The following is a 22,291-nucleotide window of genomic DNA, read 5'->3' on the forward strand; positions in this document are numbered from 1 at the left end:
TGGATTGGTGCACGCAGGGGCTGTGCAAGGGCCCGGCGCGCGCCCGGACACGCCCGCAGGCTCCCTCTGGCGCTCGCGCTGGCCGCGCGCCTGCGCACGCGTGGGGGCCGGCGCGAGGAGCCCGGCCAAGGCGGCCGCGCCCGGGCGGGCACCGCCCTGCCCACGCGTGCACACGCCCGCGCGGCCGAGATCACCCCGCGGGACCGCTGTGCACGCGCAGCACACGCCCGTCCGGCCCGCGCGTCCCGCGGCGTGTTCCCCTCCCCAGCCACGCCCTCCGGCCGCCCCCACTCCCCCCGCGACCGCCTCCCACGGCCCCCCCAACCCCACGGGGGTCGGCAGCAGCGACCGCCCCGCCCTTCCCCGTGGCCCGGCTGCCACCACGCCGTGGGGTCCGGGCGCCCCCGGGCTGGGGTTCCCCCAACTGCTCCGGGGTGTCCCCTCACCCACAGCCCCCCCTCATCACGACCACCCACGCCTAGAAAGAAGAGGAATTGTTTATTGGGGTGGGGGGGCGCCTCCCCCCCTCCCACACAGCAACGGGGCTGGGGGGTACGGCGGCCCCCAAGGCACTGGGGGGATGTAGGCACAGCGGTGGGGGGGCGGGCGGCGTGAAAATGCCCCCACCCGCCGCCCGCACCCAACAAAATAATAATAATTATAAAAAAGATTTTGGTCCTGGAAATACTGGCGGCGGAGGGGTGGGCGCCCGGGCTGGGGGCACCCGGCTGGTCCGTGGGGGGGGAGTTAAGGCAGGGTGGGGGCCGGCCCCGGGGGGCCCCTTGCAGGCAGGGCGGGGGTCCGCGTGCTCAGAGGATCTGGCGGGGCATGCCGTAGCCCGTCATGCCAGCCTGCGAGGCGCCGCGGTTGGTGCCCATCTGCAGCCCGATGACGCTCTGCCCCTCCTTCAGCTTGTCCTCCGAGAAGACGCGACGGTTCTCCTGCGACTTCCTGCGGGCACGGCCAGGCGTCAGCATCCCCACGGGAACCCCACCCCGCAAACAGCCCTCTGCCCCCCCCCCAGCACCCACCACTTACTTGGGGAACCAGTTGGGGTCTCCCACAAAGATCCCGTCGCCCTTGGCCACAGCCAGGCTGCCCAGGTTCATCAGGGTCCTCTGCACGCATGCCATATTCTTCCCTGCAAGGCCGCATGCAGGCTCGGCTCCACCCCCATCCCCACCCTGATCCTGATCCCCATTGACATCCCATCTCCATCCCCATCCTGATACTCATCCCAATCTCGATCCCCATCCTGATCCTGATCCCCAACCCATTCTCCATCCCCATCCCGATCCCCATCTCCATCTTGAACCTGATTCCCATGCCCATCCTGATCCCCATCCCAATCCCCATTCCCATCTCCATCCCCATCCCTATCCTGATCCCCATTCCCATCCCATGTCCATCCCCACCCCGATCCCCATTCCCACCCCGATCCCCATTCCCATCCCCATCTCCATCCCGGTCCTGATCCCCATTCCCATCCCGGCGCCCCATGCCCACCCAGCTGCTCACCCTCCCAGAGGTCGACCGTCTGGAAGATGTCTGTGGCAGCGATGCCGTAGCGCTCGGCCGCCTGCAAGAACTGCGAGATCTGCTCCATCTGCTTGAAGGCCATGGCGGACGCCTGGATCTTGGCCACTGGCCCCTGGCCCCGCGGGTGCAGGCTGTTGATGAGCCGGCACAGCACCTGGCCAGGCGGGAGCCGGGGGTCAGGCGGCACGGCGCTGCGGCCCCCCGCCCCGGCCGGCCCCAGAGGTACTCACGGTGCCGTCCTTCAGCCACTGCTGGAAGCCGTCCCTGCCAGGCGCCGGCTGTGCGACATCCCCGCCGCACTGGGCCAGGATCCACCGCACCAGGATCTGCTCCAGCTCGGGGTCGTACTGCCGGTCGATCTTCTGCTGCACCTCCCGGCTCAGGCCGTACGATGGTCCCCGGTTTGCCATGCTGATGGAGGGGGGGGGTCTGCAGAGATCGGAGCCCCCATCAGTGGGTCCCGTGGCACAGGGTGGACGTGGCCCCATGGCCGCAGTGTGGTGGAGCCCCTTGGGGACAGCGGGTGACAGCAGGCATGGTTGCTGCTCCCCAGCAGCGTGGCAGAGCCCCATCCTGCCTGGACGTCCGGCGTGGAACCTTATCGCCTGTGCCAGGCACTGCCCGGGCTCTGCCCTGCCCTGCAGGCTTCCTGCCGAGCTGGCCAGGACTGGGCGCGGGGTCTGCGCCTACCCGAGGGCACCGGGGCAATTCGACCCTGGGCAGAGGTGGGCAGCACCATGGCCCCTCCGTGCCCAGGCCGGACCCCCGCCCCGAGCATCCCTCTCCCCGCGGCTCAGCCCCACCAAGCACGCGCAGATTTGGCAGGCGCTCACTGCCAGTTGAAGCTTGTTTGCAAAGCTTGCCCGTTTGCTCGGGCTGGGTGCCAGATCCGGGACCACGGGGCCCTGGGCCGCAGTGCCCCCACCCTGACAGGGAAGTTGGACATGGTGAGTCCCTTGGGTGGGCACTGCCGTTGCCAAGGTGCCACGGGAGCAGTGGCGCCCGGACTGGGGAGGACGGAGGTTGTGCAAGGTGCTCACGGGGTGATGCAAGCAGACCAGTGCTGCCCTGCCCATGCAGCCAGGGTGCTCCGGAGCCCTGGGGTGGTCTGGACCCCCTCTACCCACCAGCAATGGCTGCCCAGGCCGTGCATCCCGCACCCAGTCCTGCACCCCTGGGGTTTGTGGGGCACCCTGGCACGCAGAAGCAGGAGCACACGCTGCTCCTCCCAGGGGTGCCAGCCCCGGCACCCGCACCCCAGCTGGGAACATGGGGCAGCCCATCCCACGCCTGGGGGGACCAGGCTCAGTTTGGGACAGAGCTCGATCCTGTCACACACCTGGCTCCAGGCTTGGGGTTTCTGTCAGCAGGAGCAGCCGGGGGACAAGCCACCCTGGCTTATCAGCACAGGAGGAAAATCAAACCTAAGCCGCCAGGGAAGCCAGCAGCGGCAGCGGGGCAGCTGTGCGAAGCCTCAAGCACCACAGCCACCCCAAAACTGCAGACTGCATTGGGCCAGCTGGGCGTCCCCCCAAAAGCTGTCGGCTGCTGTGGGGCTCCCTGGGGCGAGGGCTGGGGTGCGGGCAGCCCCTGCAGGGAGGGAGTCGGCTTCCCCGGAGTGTGGGGAGCGCCCGGCCGAGGGCCAAGCCGGTTGGGAAACAAAGAGGAGCTGAAATTGGTGCAGACAGGGCTGATTTGCCGACACAGCTGGGGCTTGCCCAGACGAGAGGGGAGGGCCAGACCCAGCCTGGCTGCACCACCGCTGCGCTGAGGACCCCACGGGCACCGCAGGAGGGCAGAGCCACCCTGGGGAGCCCGGAGCAGCCCCGGGGGCGGCAGGGAGGGGACCATGCCCAGGCCAGCTGCAGCACGGCCAACCTGAGGACCCTCCCTGGCATCCTGGGGGCTGCGGGGAGGGGTTCCCAGTTAGGTTGCAGCCACCCGTGTATCCCCAGAGATAGACTGGGGACTCCAAAGATCAACCAGGGCCAGCAGGGAGAGGACTATACCCAGCCCAGTTGAGACCAAGCCACCCCGAGGACCCCCTAACCCCCCCCCCAGTGCCCCTAGGGAGGGGCCCCCGAGACATCCTGAAGACTGTATCCAGGGCATGGCCAACCTGGGGCCGGTCCCCAGAGCCTCCCGGGGCCTGCAAGGAGGGGACCCCCGGCTGGGACACAGCCTCCCTGGGGACCCCACAGCCAGACCAGGGTGGGTGACCAGAGGGGACGGGGCCACCCTGGGGACGCCGCGGGCCCCTGGGAGGCACGAGGGGGAGACTGGACCCAGCCTGGCCAGGACACGGCCACCCTGGAGCCGGCGAGGCGGGGACCGGGGCTCGGACGGGGCGCAGCCCTGGGGCAGACGGAGCGCCCGGAGCGGCGGGGCCGGAAGCCGCACCCCGGGTCTCGCTTCCCGGGCGCGGCCGCGTGTCCCGGCGGCCCCACGGGCGCGGCGCCCGGTCCTGACCGGAGCCGTTACCCCGGCGGGGCGTGGGGGCAGCGTGGGGGACCGGTCCCGCTCCGGGCTCCCGGGGCAGCGCAGTCCCGGCCATTTTAGGGCAGAGCGGCTGGTCCCGTCCCGGTCCCCGTCCCCGTCCCGGTCCCCGTCCCGGTCCCGGGTCCCCGTCCCCACCTGCCGCCCGCGGGCGCTGCCCGCTGCCCGCGCCCCTCCCGCCCCTACCTGCGGCCGATCCCGCGGTCCCGGCGCGGTGGTGGCGGATGCCGCCGCCCGCGCCCTTTTCACGGCTGATGTCAGCGCGGCCGGGGGCGGCCCGGTACCGCCCGCTCCCGGGGCGGGTCCGCCGGGCCGGGGCCGGGGCCGGGGCCGCGCCGCCACCGCACCCCCGCCCCGTCTCGCGGGGAGCGGGCTCCAGCCCGGGAGGAGATGGGTGGGGGTGCCAGCGGTGTCAGGGTGGCAGTGGGGGACAAGGTGACAGAAGGGCTGCGGTAGAGACAAGGCAGCCGTGGCGGCAGGGGGACGTCGGGGGTTTGGCGGGGACAGGGTGGCTGTGGTGGTAGAGATGGGCTGGCCCTAGTGTTTGAGGGACATCAGGGTTTTTGTGGGGACGGGGTGGCTGTAGGGAATGTGGTGACCGTGGTGAAGACAGCATGGCGTGGTGGCAGTGGGGGACAAGGCTGTGATGGGGACAGGAGCCAAGAGTGGAAGGGGAGGTGGTGGGGACCACCAGGGCCTGGCGATGGGGGCAGGGGGACAGCGGGCCCGCAGGGACACATCCCCAGCACGTGCGGTGTCTCCGGCGGTGCAGGGAGGGACGATGGCGCTTGCACAATCCTGTCTCCATGGGAAGCGCGACCAAAACAACAAACAAAACCTCGGCCCAAAGCCACCGGCCGCCCCTGGAACAGGGGGCAGGGCCGCCACCATGGCACTCCCTACAACCCCAGCCCCCAAAATCCGTCCTGGACTCGGCCCCCACCCTCCCCAGACAGTCTGAGGTGCCACCGTGTTCTGGAGCTTAGTTGCAAGGACACCATCATGGTGGGGACCAGCCTTGGAGTGTGTCTGTCCCCCCTGCGATGGCCAGTGGCTATCCTGGACCCCTGGGTGCCACGTGAGGGGTTGGGTGTTGGCCCTGATGCCCCCCCTAACCCCAGGATGTGGGTGTCCCCTGGGGCTTTCCAGTGGGGCTTCCCCTGGCTTCAGTAACATGGGTGCATGGCTAGGGGACAGGCGGAGGAGGGGACCAGGGCAGGGGCTGGCACGTAACATGGCCAACCAGGGAGACCCGTGGGACAGGGGGAGGGACAAGGTGGTGCAGAAATGGGGGTAGGGGTGGCAGGTTGAGGGTGGCACAGGGGCAGGACCCAGGGAAACGGCTTTAAGGGTGACAGAGGGACGGCAAGACTGGGGAAGGGGCTGTAGCCCAGGGTGACACAGAGAGCAGGGGGGGGATGGTACAGGGGGCCGGGCCCACGGGGGTGACACAGAGATTAGGAAAATGGTGACACAAGGGCAGAATCCTGGAAGGACTGGAGCGGAGGAAGCAAGGGGTAAGGCAGGGTGATCTGGAGACAGGACCCCGCGTGGAGGCTGGACACGAAGCTGAGGGGGGGGCACAGGGCAGGGTGTGGGGGGATGCATCCAGGGGTGATGCGGGGGTGACAGGCAGGACCCCGCGGGGACACGGCGGAGGAGCTGGGGGAAAGGGGTGGGGCTGGTAGAAGGGACACGGGGGGACCCCGGGGACACGGGTGACCCATGGGCGGGACCCCGGCGTGACCCGATGTGACCCGGGGCACAGCCCACAGGCGACCCCCGGAACGCCCCGCTGCCGCGGGTGACGTAGCGCGCTCCAGGCCTCGCCCCCGTGACGCGCTCCCGCGGGATGACCATATAAGGGAACGAGGCGCGCAGGCCCCGCCCCGTGCGGAGCCACCGCCAGGCCCCCCCCGCCCGAGCTGGGGGGGGGTGGGGGGGGTGGGACACATGGCGGGGGCAAGGCAGCAGTGCGAGGGGGGGCACAGTGCGGGCCTCGGGCCCTACAGGGGCCAGGGGAACCGCCGGGGCGGGGGGCGTGTGAAGGGGGAAGCGGCGGGACCCTGGAGGGGCGAGGGGCCCAGCCCGGGGGTGGTGGGCACCTGCCCCTCCGCCACGCATCAGCCGGCGCTGCGCTCACGTCTCTTTATTTCACCCCGCTATCCTCCTGCCCGGCCCGGGGGGGCCCTAGAGCAGCGTGGCCAGCTCGAAGCGCTCCGCCCCGCACCCGGGGGGGCCCAGCCGCTGCCGGGCCAGCTCCCTGCGGCGCCGGGACGCTGCCAGCTCCTGCCGCAGGGCCGCGCCGCGCTCGGGGACGCTGCCCGTCGCCGCCAGTGCCTCCGCTGACACCGAGCTCACCGGGGAGGACCCGCCGCCGGGCTCTGCGAGGAGACGGGCAGTGTCCGGCCCGGCTGCGTCACCCCCCGGCGGGGTCACCCCCTGCCACCCCCCCTTCCCCCAGCGCCCTGCCCCGCAGTCGCGGGCTCAGGGAGTCTGGGGGTTCCGCACTCACTCTGCCGCTCCAGGTCACGCAGGGCGATGGTGGAGACGGGCCGTGCCGGGTCCCCACTGCGGTAGAGCTGCAGCGCCTCGAGGATGTCCGACTCCAGGGCGAACTCCGCATCCCACTCGTAGTTCTCGTCCACCGAGGTGTTCCTCCTGCGTGGATGGGTGTCAGGACAGTCCCCACACAGCCGCCACCCCCCCCACCCCCCCCACCTAGGGACATGGTGGGGAAGCAGGCAGCTGGTGCGAGGGCAGTCAGGGATGCTGTGGGGAGAGCTGGGGATGGTGGGGACCCCAGAGCGGGGTGTCCCCAGGGAGCAAGGGAAGGTGCTGCAGGGGCAGCTCTGAGGCAGAGAGCTGCCCCAGGATGAGCCAGCTTGTCCCCGGTGTCCTGCCTGTGGCTCACCTCTTTCCAATGCTGCCCAGGGCGGGATCCGTCCTTGCCCTGCCCTCCTCCGCTGCCGAGCTGCTGCTCTGCCAGCTGCCCCCATCCCCGAGGAACGGGCCCAGGCAGTTGCCCCCCAGGGACGGCGCCAGCGAGGGGGGCCGCAGGAAGGAGGCACTGCCCCGGCCGCTGCTCTGGCTGGTCAAACTGCCCCGTGGCAGCTTCTCTGGGGGGGCAGGTTCCGGCGGCCGGCCCAGTGCCCAGCTGGGCTCCACAGTGCCAGCCGAGGGCACGGCCTCAGTCCTGCTGCTGCCGGCAGGGAGGCGGTGAGCTGGCTGGGGAGGGGTCCGCAGGCCAGCCCCGGGGCTGGAGGAGCCAGGCCAGGCGGCCGTGCCAGGCAGCGCAGCCTTGGCAGGACCCACTGGCAGTCTGGGGGGCTTGAGGAAAGCAGTGGCTAGCGGGGAGGTGGCATTGGCACATGTATCAACACAGTCCGGGCACAGCGTCTGCCCTGCACGCCGTGGGGAGCCCCCATTCCCCGGTGGGGTGGGCAGGGGGCTGTCGGCAGTCTCAGGCTGGCCACCAGCATGGCTGGGCTCCACCGGCTCTTCCGGGGGTGGCCAGTCACCATCGACGCACATCTCCTTGAAGAAGGGCAGGCTCAGGTACTGGAGGATCCCGCTCTGTGCCAGGGGGCCGGCCGGCTGCTGGCTGCCCCCAGAGCTGGGGCTGGGGGAGGCTGAGTGGTTGAGGGGCGGCTGGTGGGAGCCCTCAAGGGGCAGCGAGTCCCACAGGGCACTGGCGGTGCTCTGGCAGGGCCTGGCGCTGCCAGGGCTGCCGTGCAGCTCCTCCATGGTGCTGTAAGGCAAAGTTGCGGCAGAGGCCACGGGGCTGATGTTGACGATGCACAACGCCGTGGCTTCATCCACGGGGCTGCTGCTGCTGTAGCTCAAGTAGCGGCCCCGGTGGTGGCTGGCAGCCCGGGCTCCCCGGCAGGCCTGCCCTATTGGCCTGGGGTGCAGTGAGACCCCCTTGGGCCAGATGGGCTCTTCCTCCTCCTCTTCCTCCTCCTCTTCTGTGGGCAGCTGGAGGTAGGACTCGGGCTGTGGCCCCAGAGGGTCCCGGTGGGGGTAGGGCTCTGGCTCAGGGTAGGGCAGTGCCCCAAAGCCGCTCTCCCGCGGCTGCGTGTCGGTCTCCACCACGAAGCGCCCGTCAGGGCCACGGCAAATCCGCTCCAGGGGCACATGCTCCCCAACGTGGCTCTCATACACAGCATACTGAGAGCTGGCCCCGGCGATGCTGAGACCCAGGCTGGTGCTGGCCTTCTCACCCCACAGCAGTGTCCGGCGCAGGCTCCGGTAGGGAGACGGGTGCAGCTTCAGCTTCAGGGTGCTGTCTGGGCCACCAGAGCCACGAGAATTGCTGCAAGGAAGAAGGAAGCTGCTGCAGCACCCCTGTCCCAACTGCAGGCTTGTCCAGCTGCCCCCTGTGCCAGGCACCCGGCAGCAGGTACTGTGACCCTGTGCCACTGCTCTGGGCTCAACAGCCCCACTTCTGTGCTTTCTGAGCCTTTCTTTAGCCAAAACTCCCCGGGGGAGCCCTACCCCACAGCATGCCCTGACCCCAGCACCCAGCTCCTAACGCCCCCTCTGTGGCCAGTCCTTGGCCAGTGGTTGGGGACCAGCTGCCCCCTAGCCTGTCCCTCTGCCCCCAGCCAGTGGCAAGTGAATGATGGGGCATGGAGCGAGATGGGGAGGGAGAGTGGCATGGCATGACTTACTGTGGAGGTGAAAGCTTCTTGCTGGGGGAGAAGACGAGTGGTGGATCTGGAAGGTCATGAGAACACAAGGGGGAATCACACAGCAAGCAACTCAAAGTGATGATGAGGAGACGGCGGCACCCACTCAGCCCTACTACCACACCTAGTGAGCCCCCCAGCCCCAGGCTGGCCTGTCCCCTCCCTCAGCACCAGGTCCTGCCACCCTACACATGGTGCTTCAAGCTCTCTGGGAGCCCCAGGATCCAGGTGCCTGCGCCCAGACAGCTGGCTCCTACCTTGCCTTCGCTTCTGTATGCGGGCAGCACGCCGGCGGTTCATGATGCAGGCAGCCATGGTGCTGAAGATGACAGCCATGCTGAGAAAGCAGATCCCCCCGATGACCCCAGCCAGCACTGGCTGTGGCAGGAGCTCTGGCAGCTGGGTGCGAGACGGATACACCTCCATGCCTGGGTCAGACAGGAGACACCATCAGAGGCTCAGCTGCCTGCAGAGCACACCAGCACAGCCTCCCTCACATCGCCAGCACCACTGGGATAAACAGCGAAGCCTTGGATCTCTCACCCCGCAGGGCCAGTCTGCCTTCAGGCAGACCCATGCCTTCCACCATGCTGGGCACCAGGAACAGGGGTGTTCTGCACAGAGCTCTCCTGCTACCTGGTCTGTGAGACAAAAGTCACGCCAGTTCTGCATGTGGAGATGGGTGTGTTCCCATGGCTTTAGCTTTGGGGGTTCTGCTCTGGGCTCTGAGTCTCCTGGTCTAGCAGCAGGGACATTTGGGGCTGGGAGCAGACTGAGGGGGTTTCTGTTTGGGAAGATCCTAGACCACACTGGGCACTTTACACCTTTGGTTTCTGTCCCCAGGGCAGGAAGAGCAAGTGGGTGGCAGCTCGGGCCCTACCTGCTGTGGAGACGTTCACTGTATTGCTGGGATCACTGATGTAGCTGCCAGCAAAGGCCACCAGTCGGAACTCGTAGAAGGCGTCCTGGGGGAGCAGAGGGCCATTAGCCTTGTTGGCACGGTGGCCAGCCAAGCCTCAGCTCACACGGCGGCAGAGCCGAGCGGTTCTGTGGCATTGACAGATATCCCATCTCCGGGTAGCAGCAATGCAAGAGACCTGACCCCTCCCTTGCTGCGTCCCCCCAGAGCTGCCCCACAGCCAGGGAGCACCTGGTGAGATTCCCACCTTTATGAGTCCTGGCACCAGGACCTGGGTCTTTGTGCTGGGGATGGAGTGGTCCAGCACCTCCCAGCCGCCCTTGTCCTGCCGCAGCTCAAGACCGTAGCCACTCAGCGCCACCGAGAACTGAGCTGGGGGTTCCCACTGCAGCAGGACCCCGCGCACGGTCTCGTTGGCGGTCAGAGCCTGCGGCGGGGACAGGAAGACACGCATGGTCATGGCCGGCGGCTCTGGAGGCACTGTGGTCACTGGGAAGCCTGAAGAGAAAGGGGATGCTGGTGTGGGATCTGATCCCGGGGGACAGTAGGGCAGAAACAGGAACCTCTCCGGTGCTTGAGGGGACATGGGCTGCTTTGGGGACCACATGGGGCCCCCTCTTACCCCTGGGCACAGAGGTGACAATCTGGCTGAAGGGGCCACTGCCCAGCTTGTTCTGGGCCAGAACGCTGAACTGGTAGCTTGTGTCTGGCTGCAGATTCTCCACCAAAAGGTGCTGAGCCCCCACTGGCACCGAGAGCGACACCCAGTCATGATGGGCGCGGGGTGGATGCTTCACCCTGAGGAGATGTGGGACCTGTGATTCCAGAGCCGAGAGCCCCAGGTGGGATGGAGGCAGTGTGGGACACCAGGCTCTGCCTGCAGGGACTCACAGCGGTGTGTACCAGACGCTGAACCTCTGGAAATAACCTCCATCAAACCCTGGCTCCCAGGAGATGTTGGCTGCCAGCAGGAGCGGGAGCACAGAGACGTTGGTGACAGCGTGAGGACTGGTACCTGGCAGGGGAAACAAAGAAAAGACATATTAGACTGGGCAGCTTGGACAACAGACATGCAGGGGCATTTCCACCCCTTCCAGCAAGGGAGGGGGGCCACTGTTGTCCACCCCAGGGCAGCCACAGATGATGCCTGCCCACCAGAGACTGGCAACTCACCCAGTACATGGACGGAGGTGGTGGTGGTGATGCTGGCCACCTGGTTGGTGGCCATGCACTGCCAGACCCCGTGCTGCTCCTTGACAAGTGGGCGGAAGACGAGGCTGCTGTTCCCATCCATCTGGGTCCCGCTCTTCCCCGCGCTGCCCACCTGCGTGGCAAGGCACAGACACACTGACAGTGTCGGTCACCCAGCCCACCCCACCGCAGGGCTGGGACAGCTGCTCTGCTGCAACCCTGCAGCACCAGGACCGCAGGGAAAGCAGGACTTGACATGGTCCACCACTCTGGGGCTGGTTTAGAAACTGAGGGGCAGGATTTTACCCTGGTTTCTTAGAGGGCAACACAAGCAAAGTGCCCTGGGCCTCTTCTCCCACAGTAACCAGGAGAGAGATGACCCTGCCACATCTGCGGGGACACGGACATGCAGACTACCCTAGGAGTGATGTCCCAGAGGACAAAAGCAGCGTCCACCTCCCAGGAGGGCTCCGCTGGTTCCCCAGAGGAACAGCTCCTACCTTCATCCAGGTGACAGTGGGTGGGGGATCCCCATGGGCTGCACAGGGGATCACCAGCTCCCGGCCCACCTCCTGGAAGTATTCCTCCTTGGGGCGCACCGTGAAGGCAGGGGGGTCCTGGAAGACAGGCATGCGCAATGTGGGGCTTGGGCGCAGGCCCAGAGCAGGGCAGGCCAATGGGCACACAGCACACCTGGGCTGCTCGGCACAGCAGCGTGCCCACCCACCCAGCCTCACCTTCAGCAGGACACGCGTGGGCTGGGACTTGCCGGCGGTGCCGTAGATATTGTACGGGGTACACGTGTACACTCCCAGTGCATCGTCGTTCCCCGTCGCGATGACGATGGAGCCGTCTGGTCTTGTGGACCAGCCGGGGAACTGGGAGAGGGGAATGTGGGATCAGGACGGGGGGCTCAAGGGGGTGGGAAGGCAGGGGAGGACGAAAGAGGTGGTACCTTGTCCAGCTCCAACGGGAGCCCGTCCCTTGTCCAGCTGACGGAGAGCAGGGGGGGATTGGCCCTGGTGGGGCAGTGGATGACACCCTGCATCCCCTTGGGCAGGTGGGTCTCTGGGAGCATGGTGGTCACCTGCGCTGGATCTGTGAGGACAAACAGGGTGACAGGGCCTGTGTGAGGGTGGCGGGCATCCTGGTGGCAGCTGAGGGGACAGCCCCTTCCCACCATGGTTTCCAGGAACCCCCACAGGCTGGCCCAGCAGGGCCTTTCCGTGAGTGGAGCTGGTGACAGCATGGCCCAGGCTTGCGAGGGGCGGCCGGGCTCTTACACAGCACTGTGACAAAGGCTGAGGCAGAAGGTGGCTTCCACAGCCCGTTGCTGGGGATGCACGTGTATTTTCCGGCATCATCTGGGGTCGTTCGTTGGAGCAACAGACTCCCATCCACCAGGATGCGGACCCGAGCCTGGAGGTGGCTGCAAGAGAAGGGGAGGGCAGTGGTGGGTGGGGTGTTTGGGACTGTCCCCACTGCCCTGCGATGAGCAAACCCCCCTGCCACGCATGCAGCCAGCCCACTGCGCTCAGATCCAGGCTTTGCAGGGCCATAGCAGCCCCTACCAGCCCCAGCACTGCCAGCAGGAGCCCGCAGCCACCTCAGTGACATCCCTGTCCCCGCTGTACCTGAGGTGGAAGACATTGCTGCTGCCCTGGAACCAGGTGTAGGTGAGGTTTCCTGGGTACGCCTCAGCCTGGCATGCCAGGAAGGCATCTTGAGAGATGTTGACAGTGATGTTCTGGGGTGGCACCACAATGACGGGTGGCCCTGCAGCGTGGAGCAGAGGTGATGGTAAAGGCTGTGGACCAGGGACAGCCCCAGCTGCTCCCAAAGCCCATCATACCTGTGCCCGCCCCAAAACCAACCCCGATGATATGTCTCCCTCCATGCTCTGCCACAGCACCAGTGGGCGGCGCAGACAGACAGGGCTGGGAGAGCACCCTTACCCTGCACGAGCACACGGGTGGTGTGGGCGATGGCGCCCTCCTTGCTGGAAGCGTGGCAGGTGTAGGTGCCGGCACTGGTGCGCTCCACCACGGCGATGCTCAGCGTCCCATTCCTCACCTGCAAGGGCACCGGGCACATGGCATGGCCACCAAGGGACGGGACTCTCTCAGGAAGGTGGTGCTGTGGGCAGGGCCAGTGGCAGGAGATGGGTGCCACCAGGGTGGGGAAAGATGCCCTCTCTCTCCAGCCGAGCAGAGTTGCATTGCTCTGCATGTCTGCTTGCCCCCTGAGACCCTGGCCGAGGTGGGGGACACACCACAGGGCGGTTAGCTGGTGGTTTGCCACCCTTACCTGCACTGTGTCTCCACTCTGGACAGCCAGGTCGCTCCTCTTCCAGATGACAACAGGTTGGGGGTTGCCGACAGCTGTGCAGGTAAGGCTCAGCGCGTCCCGGTCCCGCACCTCCACGAATGCAGGGGGGGTCTCCAGGAAGGTGGGGGGTGCTGTAAAGACAAGTCCAGACCCTCACCCACCCCAGGTCCAGATCAACTGGTCTTGGAAGACCAGCAGATCCACTTCCAGCCCTGAGAGATCTTGGCTGGCGGCGAGCAGAGCAGCAACCGAGGGTAGGATCAACCGGTACCATTGACAGTGAGGTGGATCCAGGTGCCGTTCTGGAAGTCGGCATCGGTGCTGTGCCGGTCGAGGAAGAGCACACGGCACTCGTACCAGCCTTGGTCCTCAGCACGCAGGAGGTCGATGCGCAGCGAGGCGCCTTCCTCGATCCGCACACGACCTGCACACCCAGAAGCGGCTGTCACAGCCAGTGCTGCTGGTCCAGGGACAGCCACATCCCCAGGCTACCTGCCTCCCCGGGCTGGCCGCCCACGCAGCACTCGCCCTTGCTGCAGGTTCAGCAGCTTCCCCGGGGAGCAGGGATGCCCGTGCAGCCAGGCCACGCTTGAGCTTCACTTTGGCTGATGCCACAGGGGACTGGGAATGGCCGTGGGACAAAAGCTGTGCTGTGTCACGGTGGAGGTTGGTCACAGCGACATTTAGCACTGCACCTCCTGCTGCTGTCAGGGAAATGGGAGAGGACATGGTGATGGGCTCTGCCAGCCATCCCCGCGTAGAGTAGCCTCAGCAGGGACCCCAGGTGGGTCCATCCGCCTCGAGCATCACTCCCAGCATCTGGGCAAGAGAGCTGGTCCCACCACCCCCTCCGCCGCCCTCTTGAGCTGCCAGCCTGCCTGCAAAATCCCTCCCAGCACCCATTTCCCCTTGCCTTTCAGGGAGCCTTCCCCCACAGCCTCAGCCATCCTTTCCCCTGGGAGCCCCCGCCCTCAGCAGTCTCACCCTTAGGAGCCTTGCTAAGCTCCAGGCACCCCTGCACCATCCCCTCTCCCCATGGCACAGGGAGGGTCAGGCTGAACCCTTGCCTGCCTGGCAGGGACGAGTGCTACAGACCCCACGAGGGACATGGCAAGGGGGGGCTCTCCTGGGCTGTGAGGCCCTCGCTCTGAGCAGGCAGCAGCAGCCCTGTGCCCCATTTGATAAGGAGGAGGATAAGGGAGCAAAGTGACAGCGAGCACAGCCCCTTAATCCTCTGGGCTATTATCAGAGCCATAATCGTATCAGGAGTGCTGCAGAAAATTGGCTCAGCCCCAGCCGGGGCGCACAGCCAGCGGCACCCACTGCTCTAGCACCCCCAGGGCTATGTGCCCCTGACCCTGCCGCAGACATCCAGGGCCCAGAGAGCTGCTCCAGGCTGGGGATGCAAGTTTAGCCCCAGGTGTGCTACTGCCTGGGGTGGCCTTGCTCCTAGCACGCCACGGCAGGGCTGTTGCCACTGCGCTGGCAGCACCGCACACAGCTCTTGGCACCGGAGCGGTCCACGATGCTCCCATTGACATCCCAGAGCTCCTGGGGACCAGCAGCTTCCTCAAATATTTCCAACAAAGCGAGTTTTGCCAAACCCCCCTTTAGCTCTGTGCAGGAGCTTGGTGTCACAGGCAGTGCCCATGCATTGCCCAAGCCACTGGAGCCCAGACTGGGCACTGCGTGCGTGTTATCGGCAGCAGGAGGCTTCATCCCACCAGATGAGCCTTGTGAAGAGGAGGAGGAGCAGTGGGACCCAGGCAGACTGGTTGGGGCACAGAGGCCAGGGAGCTGAGGGACAGGATCCCCCGTGGGGTGGGGTGCTGGGGCCATGCAGCCCTGCGTGAACCCAGCACACAAAACACGTGCAAGCCCTTCCCAGTAGTGCCCAGAGCTTCTTCCAGCCACCTGCCGCATCTCCCACCCCTCCTGCTTCTCCCCAGGCCAGCTCCAACCCAGACTCATGGTATCGCCTGTTGCAGGAGGCGCAGGGACAGGCGGACATATCTGGGTGCCTCTGGTGGCATCCCTCAGAGCACGAACCAACACCCCAGGCAAACCTTGAACATGAGGCCGGTGGCAGGAGCAGCTGGAGGGATGGGAGCAATAGCAAGACACCCATGGGACAAAGGGTCCTCCCGCCCCTCACCCCAGAGGCAGCTCCCATGACAAGCCCTGGGAAGCAGTGCAGCTCCAGAGAGCTCCAGGAAACCCCATCCCTGCCTGCAGCTCCCAGCTCCCAGCCTCCAGGAGCCAGGCAAGAGCAGCAGGCTCCTGAACAAAGGTCCCTTTGGAAGGGATCAGAGTGCCCTGGGGACGCCCCCTCAGCCTCCTCCTAATCCCCCACACCGGCCCCAGCCCCCTCCTCCTCTTCCACCACTCTGACAATAACAAAACCGCTGCTGCTGCCCTCCAGACCAGCATCCCCCAGTGCCTGGCAACCGTCATTCAGAGGGACACAAAGGGGGCTCCAGCCCTAGCTGCTGTGCTTGCCGTCAGGGATGGGGTGCCTGAGCAGGCGGCCAGACCAGGGACCACTGGCCCCACTCCAGGCCAGCTGACAGCAGAGGACAGTGGCCCATAACACCATGGGGGACAGTGGCACATGAGGGGGAGAGCTGACCCCGTTCCCCCAAGGGCTCTCACAGAGGTGACTGCAGCCCACCCTGTCCCCAGGATGCCCTGAATTGCCCCACGAGGGATGTGGGTGACTGCAGCCCCCCCCGGCCCCTCCGGTTGACATCCACTCTGCTCCACCTGGGAAGGGCTGGAAGGAACGGCTACCCTTGCCCTTACCCTGCACCCACAGCCCCTGGCCTTCCCTCCATCCCTTCCCAGCCCCCCCAGAGGATTGAAGACAAGCCGCTGCCATGGTGACAGCCATCAGTCCCCCTGCCCACCCACCTCGCCCTCGTTGCAGCCTCCAGACCCCTTCCCCCAGCACTGATCTACCCACTCCCAGCACTGATCCCTGAGCAGCCCAACCCGCTCACACAGCCCCCAACCCGCTCACACAGCCCCCAACCCGCTCACACAGCCCCCAACCCGCTCACACAGCCCCCAACCCGCTCACACAGCCCCCAACCCGCTCACACAGCCCCCGGGACAAGGGGGAGGGCTGAGGGCAGTGCAGGCAGGATGCTGCCAGGCCCTTTCTGGGTAACCTGAGCTCCGGCAGCCAAGGGGCCCCACGATGCCAGGCTCAGGTAACAGGAGCCCAGCCCAGGCCTCCCAGGGAAGCAGGTGCCTTGTTGTCACCGTCGGTCCCACAGAGCCAGCTTGGGGCTGGCTGCAGAGTGGTGGTGTCCCCAGGCACAGGCCCAGGCGTGCCCCAAAATCAGCCTCCTCCTGCAGAGTCTGGGAAGAAGCAGCACCGCTCCGCCCGTGGCAAGGCAGGAGAGAGGTTGGCTCAAACCTCAGCCTGCCATGCATTTTTTTAGGCAAGGGCCAATTTCGGCAGTGGGAGGGGCAGGCTCCTGACCTAAGCACGATCTGGCTCTCCAGCCCTCCCCATGTGGTCCCATGGGAGGACTGGAGGGAAGATTTTGGTGCACCAGTGCCACAGGCTATCAGGGCCGGGCTCAGCTCAAAACACCAGCCAGCTGCCAGCCCTTACCCTCCTCCCCAGCTTCCCCATCCTTGGGGAACGCTCCTGTTGTCTTCATCTCTGCTCTCGCAGAGATCCCTCAAGGTCTGTCACTGCTTCACTTTAAATACCCCGTAAAGAGGAGAATATCGCCCTCCCACGCCACAGCCCTTCCCCAGCAGAGCTTTGCTCCAAATCCCAGTCAGCCCAGCACTGCCAATTAGCAGCTTCACCAAAATCCCCTCCCCAGGCTCAACCTTCAAGCGACCCACATGGGCCGAGGCAGCAGTGTGGCAGCGCCGGGGCACCCGCAGCCTCCAGCACCAGCCCTGCTGCAGCGCAGTGGACAGACAGGGGAGTCAGGGTAGCGTGGCAAGCAGTGCCGTGATGCCACAGCCTGGGCACAGCCAGGCAGGCGCTGGCCCGGCCTGCTCCCAAGTGGGTGGCGCTGGGGGAGGCCCCAGCAGCCCGAGGCCACAGTGATGGGTGCCCGGTGATGGGTGCCGTGGCTGGTATGCCAGGACCCGCCTGTCTGGGCAGCTTCTCCTACCCTCTACCCCGGTGGGGATCCTGCTCGCTGCTGAGCTGGGCCGGGAGCTGCATCTCCCTTGCCAGCTGCATATCTGCAGCCCTGTGCCTCCTACTCCAGCCATCCCCGGAGCTGCTGCACAAGGAGGGGTCTCTCTCCCCTGCTGCAGGGACCTCCCTGGTCCCACAGCATCCCCTCTCCTGCTACCCAGGGCTGGAGGGAGACCCCCACGCTTCCTCACGGCCCTTGGGAGCGTGATTAATGCAATCTGACAGCGGCAGCCCTCGGCTGGGGCCCAGCCAAGGAGAGAAGGGACGCGGGACGCAAGAGCCAGCCCGGCAGACCTCATGTGCCGCCCCAGACCTGTCTCAGCCCACAGGTTGGGGCCAGGAGGGCTCCCCCTGGACCCTGTAACCAGCCGCCATCGCAGCACCCCGGCCACAGGACTTACCGACATACTCCGGGTCCACGCGTGGTGAGTAGAGCCCGAACTTGATGAAGATGGGGAGGACGAAGCCGAAGCGGACCCACTCGATCACATAGAGCGGGGGCCGGGCCCCGTGGGCGTCCAGGAGGTCACAGCCCAGCACCGCGCTCCCTCCAACTCGCCCCACCACGGCCTGGGACTCGCTCTGGCCGCTGCCTGTTGGGACCGAGACGGGAAGGGTGAGCCCCGCCGGCGGGACGGGACCCTGCCCGCTGCCCCGGGCCCCGCCGCAGCCCGCGGACCTCTTCCCAGCCGGCGGCACCGACCGCCCCTCGGCCCGGGAAGCGGCACCACGTGCGCTGCCCCCGCCGCCACCCGCGCCCCGGGGGCCCAGCCCCGGTCAGACGGGCCCCGCCGGCAGCGCAACCGCTCCCGCCCCGGCCCCCCAGCCCCGGCCCCGGCCCCCGGCCCCTCCGCCGCAGGGCGTCCCGGCGCCCCTCACCCTCAGCGCCGGCGAGCAGGCTGAGGACGGCGGCGCGCAGCCACCACCGCATAGCCCAGGTTCCCCTTCAGCCGGCTCCCGCGGCGGCCCCGGGCTGCAGCAAGTCGGTCAGCGGGGGCCAGCGCCTCAGGGCCCGCGGGCCGGTGGGCTCCGCCGGGCTGCCCGCGGCGCGGCGGCCCCGGGCGGGGGGCGCTGGCGGCTCTGCGCCCCGCCTTCCCTCATGCCCGGCCCGCCCAGGCCCGGCCCGCGCCGCTCTGCTCCGGCGGCCGCCGACAAACCCGCGGCGCCGGGAGGGTCCGCCCCGCGCCACGCCCCCGGCCACGCCCCCGCCGCCCCGCGCGGCCCGTTGCCATGGGGACAGCCAATCGGGAGCCCGGTGGCGGGGCGCTGCCGAGGCCGGCCAGTGGCGGAGCGGGGCAGAGGGAGCCGCGAGGGCTGCTGGGAGTAGTAGTTCCGGCGGGGGGGCGGGGGGACGCGGGTGGGGCGCTGCGGCGGGGTGCGGGTGTGCGATGCACCCGCGGGACACGGGCACGGGGCGTGCGTGTGACCAGGCGTGTGCGTGACCAGGCGTGTGTGACACAGGTGTGTGTGACCAGGCGTGTGCGTGACCAGGCCTGTGTGACACAGGTGTGTGTGTGTGACCAGGCGTGCGTGTGACCAGGCGTGTGCGACACAGGTGTGTGTGTGTGACCAGGCGTGCGTGTGACCAGGCGTGTGCGTGACCAGGCGTGTGTGACACAGGTGTGTGTGTGGCCAGGCGTGCGTGTGACCAGGTGTGTGCGTGACCAGGCATGTGTGACACAGGTGTGTGTGTGTGACCAGGCGTGCGTGTGACCAGGCGTGTGTGTGACACAGGTGTGTGTGTGACCAGGCGTGCGTGTGACCAGGCGTGTGCGTGACCAGGCGTGTGTGACACAGGTGTGTGTGTGACCAGGCGTGTGCGTGACCAGGCCTGTGTGACACAGGTGTGTGTGTGTGACCAGGCGTGCGTGTGACCAGGCGTGTGTGTGACAAAGGTGTGTGACACAGGCGTGTGTGTGACCAGGCGTGCGTGTGACCAGGCGTGTGTGTGACAAAGGTGTGTGACACAGGCATGTGTGTGACCAGGTGTGCGTGTGACCAGGCGTGTGTGTGACAAAGGTGTGTGTGTGACAAAGGTGTGTGACACAGGCATGTGCGTGACCAGGCGTGTGCGTGACCAGGTGTGCATGTGACCAGGCGTGTGCGTGACCAGGCGTGTGTGACACAGGTGTGGTGTGGCCAGGCGTGCGTGTGACCAGGCGTGTGCGTGACCAGGCGTGTGTGACACAGGTGTGTGCATGACCAGGCGTGTGCGTGACCAGGTGTGCATGTGACCAGGCGTGTGCGTGACCAGGTGTGTGACACAGGTGTGTGTGTGTGACCAGGCACGGGACACCAGTGTGCCCGCACGCTGCCTGACCAGGGGCATCGTCAATGCATGGTGCCTACCCAGAGCTGCTGCAGGCTGAGCCCCGCTGTGCCCAGCCGTGCCGGGCTGTGCCGCGCAAGCCATGTCATGCCAAGCCATGCTGAGCCACACCACATGCAGCCTTATGGTGAGCAGGCAGCACTTGCGTGGGCATGCAGCACCCCCGTGACCCTGCCATGCCAGGGCTCCTGAGCTGCCCTTCCCTACCCCAGCTGTCTCCTCTCTAATCCCGTCCTAAATGTGTCCCTGGCACAGGAACGGCCACCGGTGCCGTGTCCCCATCCTGCCAGGCTGAGCCGGAGCTGGGCTGCCCGCCAGGCTGGGGCTCTGGGAGGCCTCCTGGGACATCCCCTGCATCCTGATGCCATGATGGAGCCTGGCATGGAGGGTGGAGCGTGGCTGTGCCAGACTGTGCACGCCTGGCCGGGCCCCGCTCGGCGGCACCACTCAGCCTCAGGAGCCATGCTGAGCACTGGGATGGGGACGATGGGCCACAGCCCCCCACCTCGGCCCCCCCCTTCCCTGGGGCAGGGGTCCACAGACCCCCCCGTAAGCCCGGCCTCCTGAGCCTGGGAGACTATTAAGGACAGAGCTAAAGTAAGAGGAGTTAAAGTAAATAATTCTGCAGTTAAGCTGCTTTCCTGCATCTCACGGGCCCATGTGAGCCCTGCAGCTCCCACAGGCTTAAGCGCTACAGCTGGACAGTGCTGCTCTGTCCCTGTTGTTCCTGGCCACCCCCCAGCCTTGTGCCCCAGGCAACGGGTCCAGCCGGCGCCGAGCGCGAGCACCCCTGGATGTCCCCCCATCTTGATGTGGTGTCAGATCTCCAGAGCCACGGGCTGCCTTCTACCTCCGGCCTTTTGGGGTGCCCTGCACCCTGTGGAGAAACACCCCTCCCCTGCTCCCCCCCCCCCCCCCCCGGGTCACCGCCTCCATCCCCGCTGGTCCCACCCCAGGCCATGTGTGAGGAGCTGGGTCCAGAAGAGGGGGACACTGGGGTGCTACAGCTGCCCTCAGACAGACAGCTGCCTCCAGCCATGGCTCTGAGCAGGGCACAGCCATCTTGTCAGCTGTGCCTGGTGTCACCACCCTGGTGCTGTGCTCCCGAGGGAGGACGATGACATTTTGGCGTTTCAGAGCAACATCTGTGGGCCGTGGAGCTGCCTGGCAGAGGTGATGGTTCTGCCAGCCCCAGGCATGGACACTGTGCTCATTTCCAGGGAGTGCTGGGCACTCCCACTCGTGTGCCGTGCTCCCGAGAGCAGGGACAGTGACACTTCTTGCACTTAGGATTTAAATGCCACCAAGGTTAAGAGCAGCTGAGAAGACGTTTTCAGGATTGGACTTGTGGACAGAGATGTCTAAATTCCATCCAAGCTACACTTCAAGCATCAATGTCCTGGGCCAGCCCACATGCGTTGAGGCGGCTGCCGCCCTCCACGTGGCATCACTGCTTTGCTGGACGACCAACTCTGGGGCTTGCCTGCCGATGCCTGAAGCACAGACCCTCACAATCCTCATGAGCCAGGACCCCCCCCCACCCGGGGTGTGGCTGCCAACCAAGCCCGGTGGCACAGCGGGGTGACGGGGAACCTGGCAGAGCCACAAGCACATGTGCTGCCCACCGGTTCCCCACACACAGACCCGGAGAGAAGCCACAGGACAGTCCTTTAATGCAGCAGGGGACAGATGGCAGCATCTCAGGGCTGGTAAAGGCCCCCACCATTTCGGAGGGACTGTCTCCATTGAACCCGTCCGGCACACGCTGCCCCAGGGAGACGGTCGCGCTCATACCTCCTCACTGTCCTCTCCAGCGCTGTGGTGGGGCAGATCCCGCTGGCGAGCCGGGCTTTGGGAGCCACAGCTCACCAGCAGCCACGGCCCTGGCGCGGCACGAGGAGGAGGAGCCCCTCCAGAGACAGGATTCCATGCAGTGGGGCTGCACCTACCGAACACTCCGGCAGAACTGGATCACAGCTTGCTCCTGCTCCCACGTCTCAATGGATCCGGGCCGCAGCTGCCGGATCTCCCGGATGGCGTCGCCGCCATCCATCCTCCGCGCCTTCGCCAGGTAGCAGGCCAGCATGGTGCCCGTGCGGCCGTGCCCTAGCATGCAGTGCACCGCCACAGCCTGGCCGCCGGCGCCGCACCGTCAGCGGCCCCGGCGCGAAGGGGCGCGGGCATCCCTGCTGCGGCCCCCCGCGCTCCTCGGCATCACCCCTCGGTGCTACAGCCGTTGCCCCCCCCCCCCCGGTGTCACCCCCTCGGTGGAACCTCTCCCCGGGGGCCGCCGCCTCCCTCCCGAGCTGTCACCCTCCCGCAGTGTCACCCCGAGCGGCCGCCAGACCTCGGCATACCTCGCCACGGGCGTTGGCCTCCTCCACCAGCTGCAGGAAGCCCTGGATCTGCGCAGGGGTCGGGGGCTGAAGTCGGGCACGCGGAGCCGGTGGAGCTGGATGGCGGGGCAGCACCCGTGGTGCGGGGGGGCCCGCTCCGACAGCGACACCAGGTGCCGCACGCCCTGGCCCAGCAGGAACCGGTAGTGGCCCGGCTCCCGCGGCATGGCCAGGCCCGCCAGCCGCCCCTCGCCACCCACGAGAAGTTGGGGGGCTCGGACGCCGCCATCA

At 67.1% G+C, this 22,291-nt stretch overlaps 4 protein-coding genes across 5 annotated transcripts; 1 reads left to right on the top strand and 3 right to left on the bottom strand.

Annotated features, from left to right (window-relative positions):
* Nucleotides 1-479: 479 nt before the first annotated feature.
* On the bottom strand, nucleotides 480-4,340 carry LOC122152509 (transgelin-2-like). Its single transcript, XM_042784826.1, has 5 exons — nucleotides 4,222-4,340; nucleotides 1,770-1,968; nucleotides 1,519-1,693; nucleotides 1,039-1,141; nucleotides 480-951 (listed from the first exon to the last, which is right to left on the bottom strand). Exons 2-5 carry the CDS (start codon nucleotides 1,947-1,949, stop codon nucleotides 810-812), a joined length of 600 nt encoding a protein of 199 aa, XP_042640760.1. The 5' UTR covers nucleotides 1,950-1,968; nucleotides 4,222-4,340; the 3' UTR covers nucleotides 480-809.
* Nucleotides 2,055-18,144, top strand: LOC122152504. Its single transcript, XM_042784816.1, has 2 exons — nucleotides 2,055-4,159; nucleotides 18,134-18,144. Exon 1 carries the CDS (start codon nucleotides 2,277-2,279, stop codon nucleotides 3,210-3,212), a length of 936 nt encoding a protein of 311 aa, XP_042640750.1. The 5' UTR covers nucleotides 2,055-2,276; the 3' UTR covers nucleotides 3,213-4,159; nucleotides 18,134-18,144.
* On the bottom strand, nucleotides 6,215-18,543 carry LOC116964876 (protein turtle homolog A). Of its 2 annotated transcripts, none has more exons than XM_042784779.1 (20): nucleotides 18,215-18,543; nucleotides 17,737-17,928; nucleotides 13,436-13,588; nucleotides 13,144-13,295; nucleotides 12,792-12,972; nucleotides 12,471-12,612; nucleotides 12,120-12,265; nucleotides 11,792-11,934; nucleotides 11,574-11,714; nucleotides 11,337-11,453; nucleotides 10,819-10,969; nucleotides 10,537-10,660; nucleotides 10,268-10,443; nucleotides 9,893-10,143; nucleotides 9,607-9,691; nucleotides 8,984-9,154; nucleotides 8,709-8,754; nucleotides 6,950-8,350; nucleotides 6,551-6,696; nucleotides 6,215-6,419 (listed from the first exon to the last, which is right to left on the bottom strand). In XM_042784779.1, exons 1-20 carry the CDS (start codon nucleotides 18,264-18,266, stop codon nucleotides 6,226-6,228), a joined length of 4,164 nt encoding a protein of 1,387 aa, XP_042640713.1. In that variant the 5' UTR covers nucleotides 18,267-18,543; the 3' UTR covers nucleotides 6,215-6,225. The 2 variants fall into 2 exon arrangements, with proteins under 2 accessions (XP_042640713.1, XP_042640714.1); XM_042784780.1 differs by having other exon boundaries at nucleotides 12,792-12,909; nucleotides 18,215-18,532.
* A 3,066-nt stretch (nucleotides 18,544-21,609) lies between these two features.
* On the bottom strand, nucleotides 21,610-22,289 carry LOC122152511 (dual specificity protein phosphatase 23-like). The gene is given in 4 exon segments (XM_042784833.1): nucleotides 21,610-21,795; nucleotides 22,022-22,089; nucleotides 22,092-22,253; nucleotides 22,256-22,289. Coding segments are annotated over 4 exon segments (450 nt in total).
* Between the last annotated feature and the right edge of the window lie 2 nt (nucleotides 22,290-22,291).

Source organism: Tyto alba, unplaced genomic scaffold, assembly GCF_018691265.1.
Source record: "Tyto alba isolate M040663 unplaced genomic scaffold, T.alba_DEE_v4.0 Super-Scaffold_8, whole genome shotgun sequence".
Classification (NCBI taxonomy): Eukaryota; Metazoa; Chordata; class Aves; order Strigiformes; family Tytonidae; genus Tyto; species Tyto alba.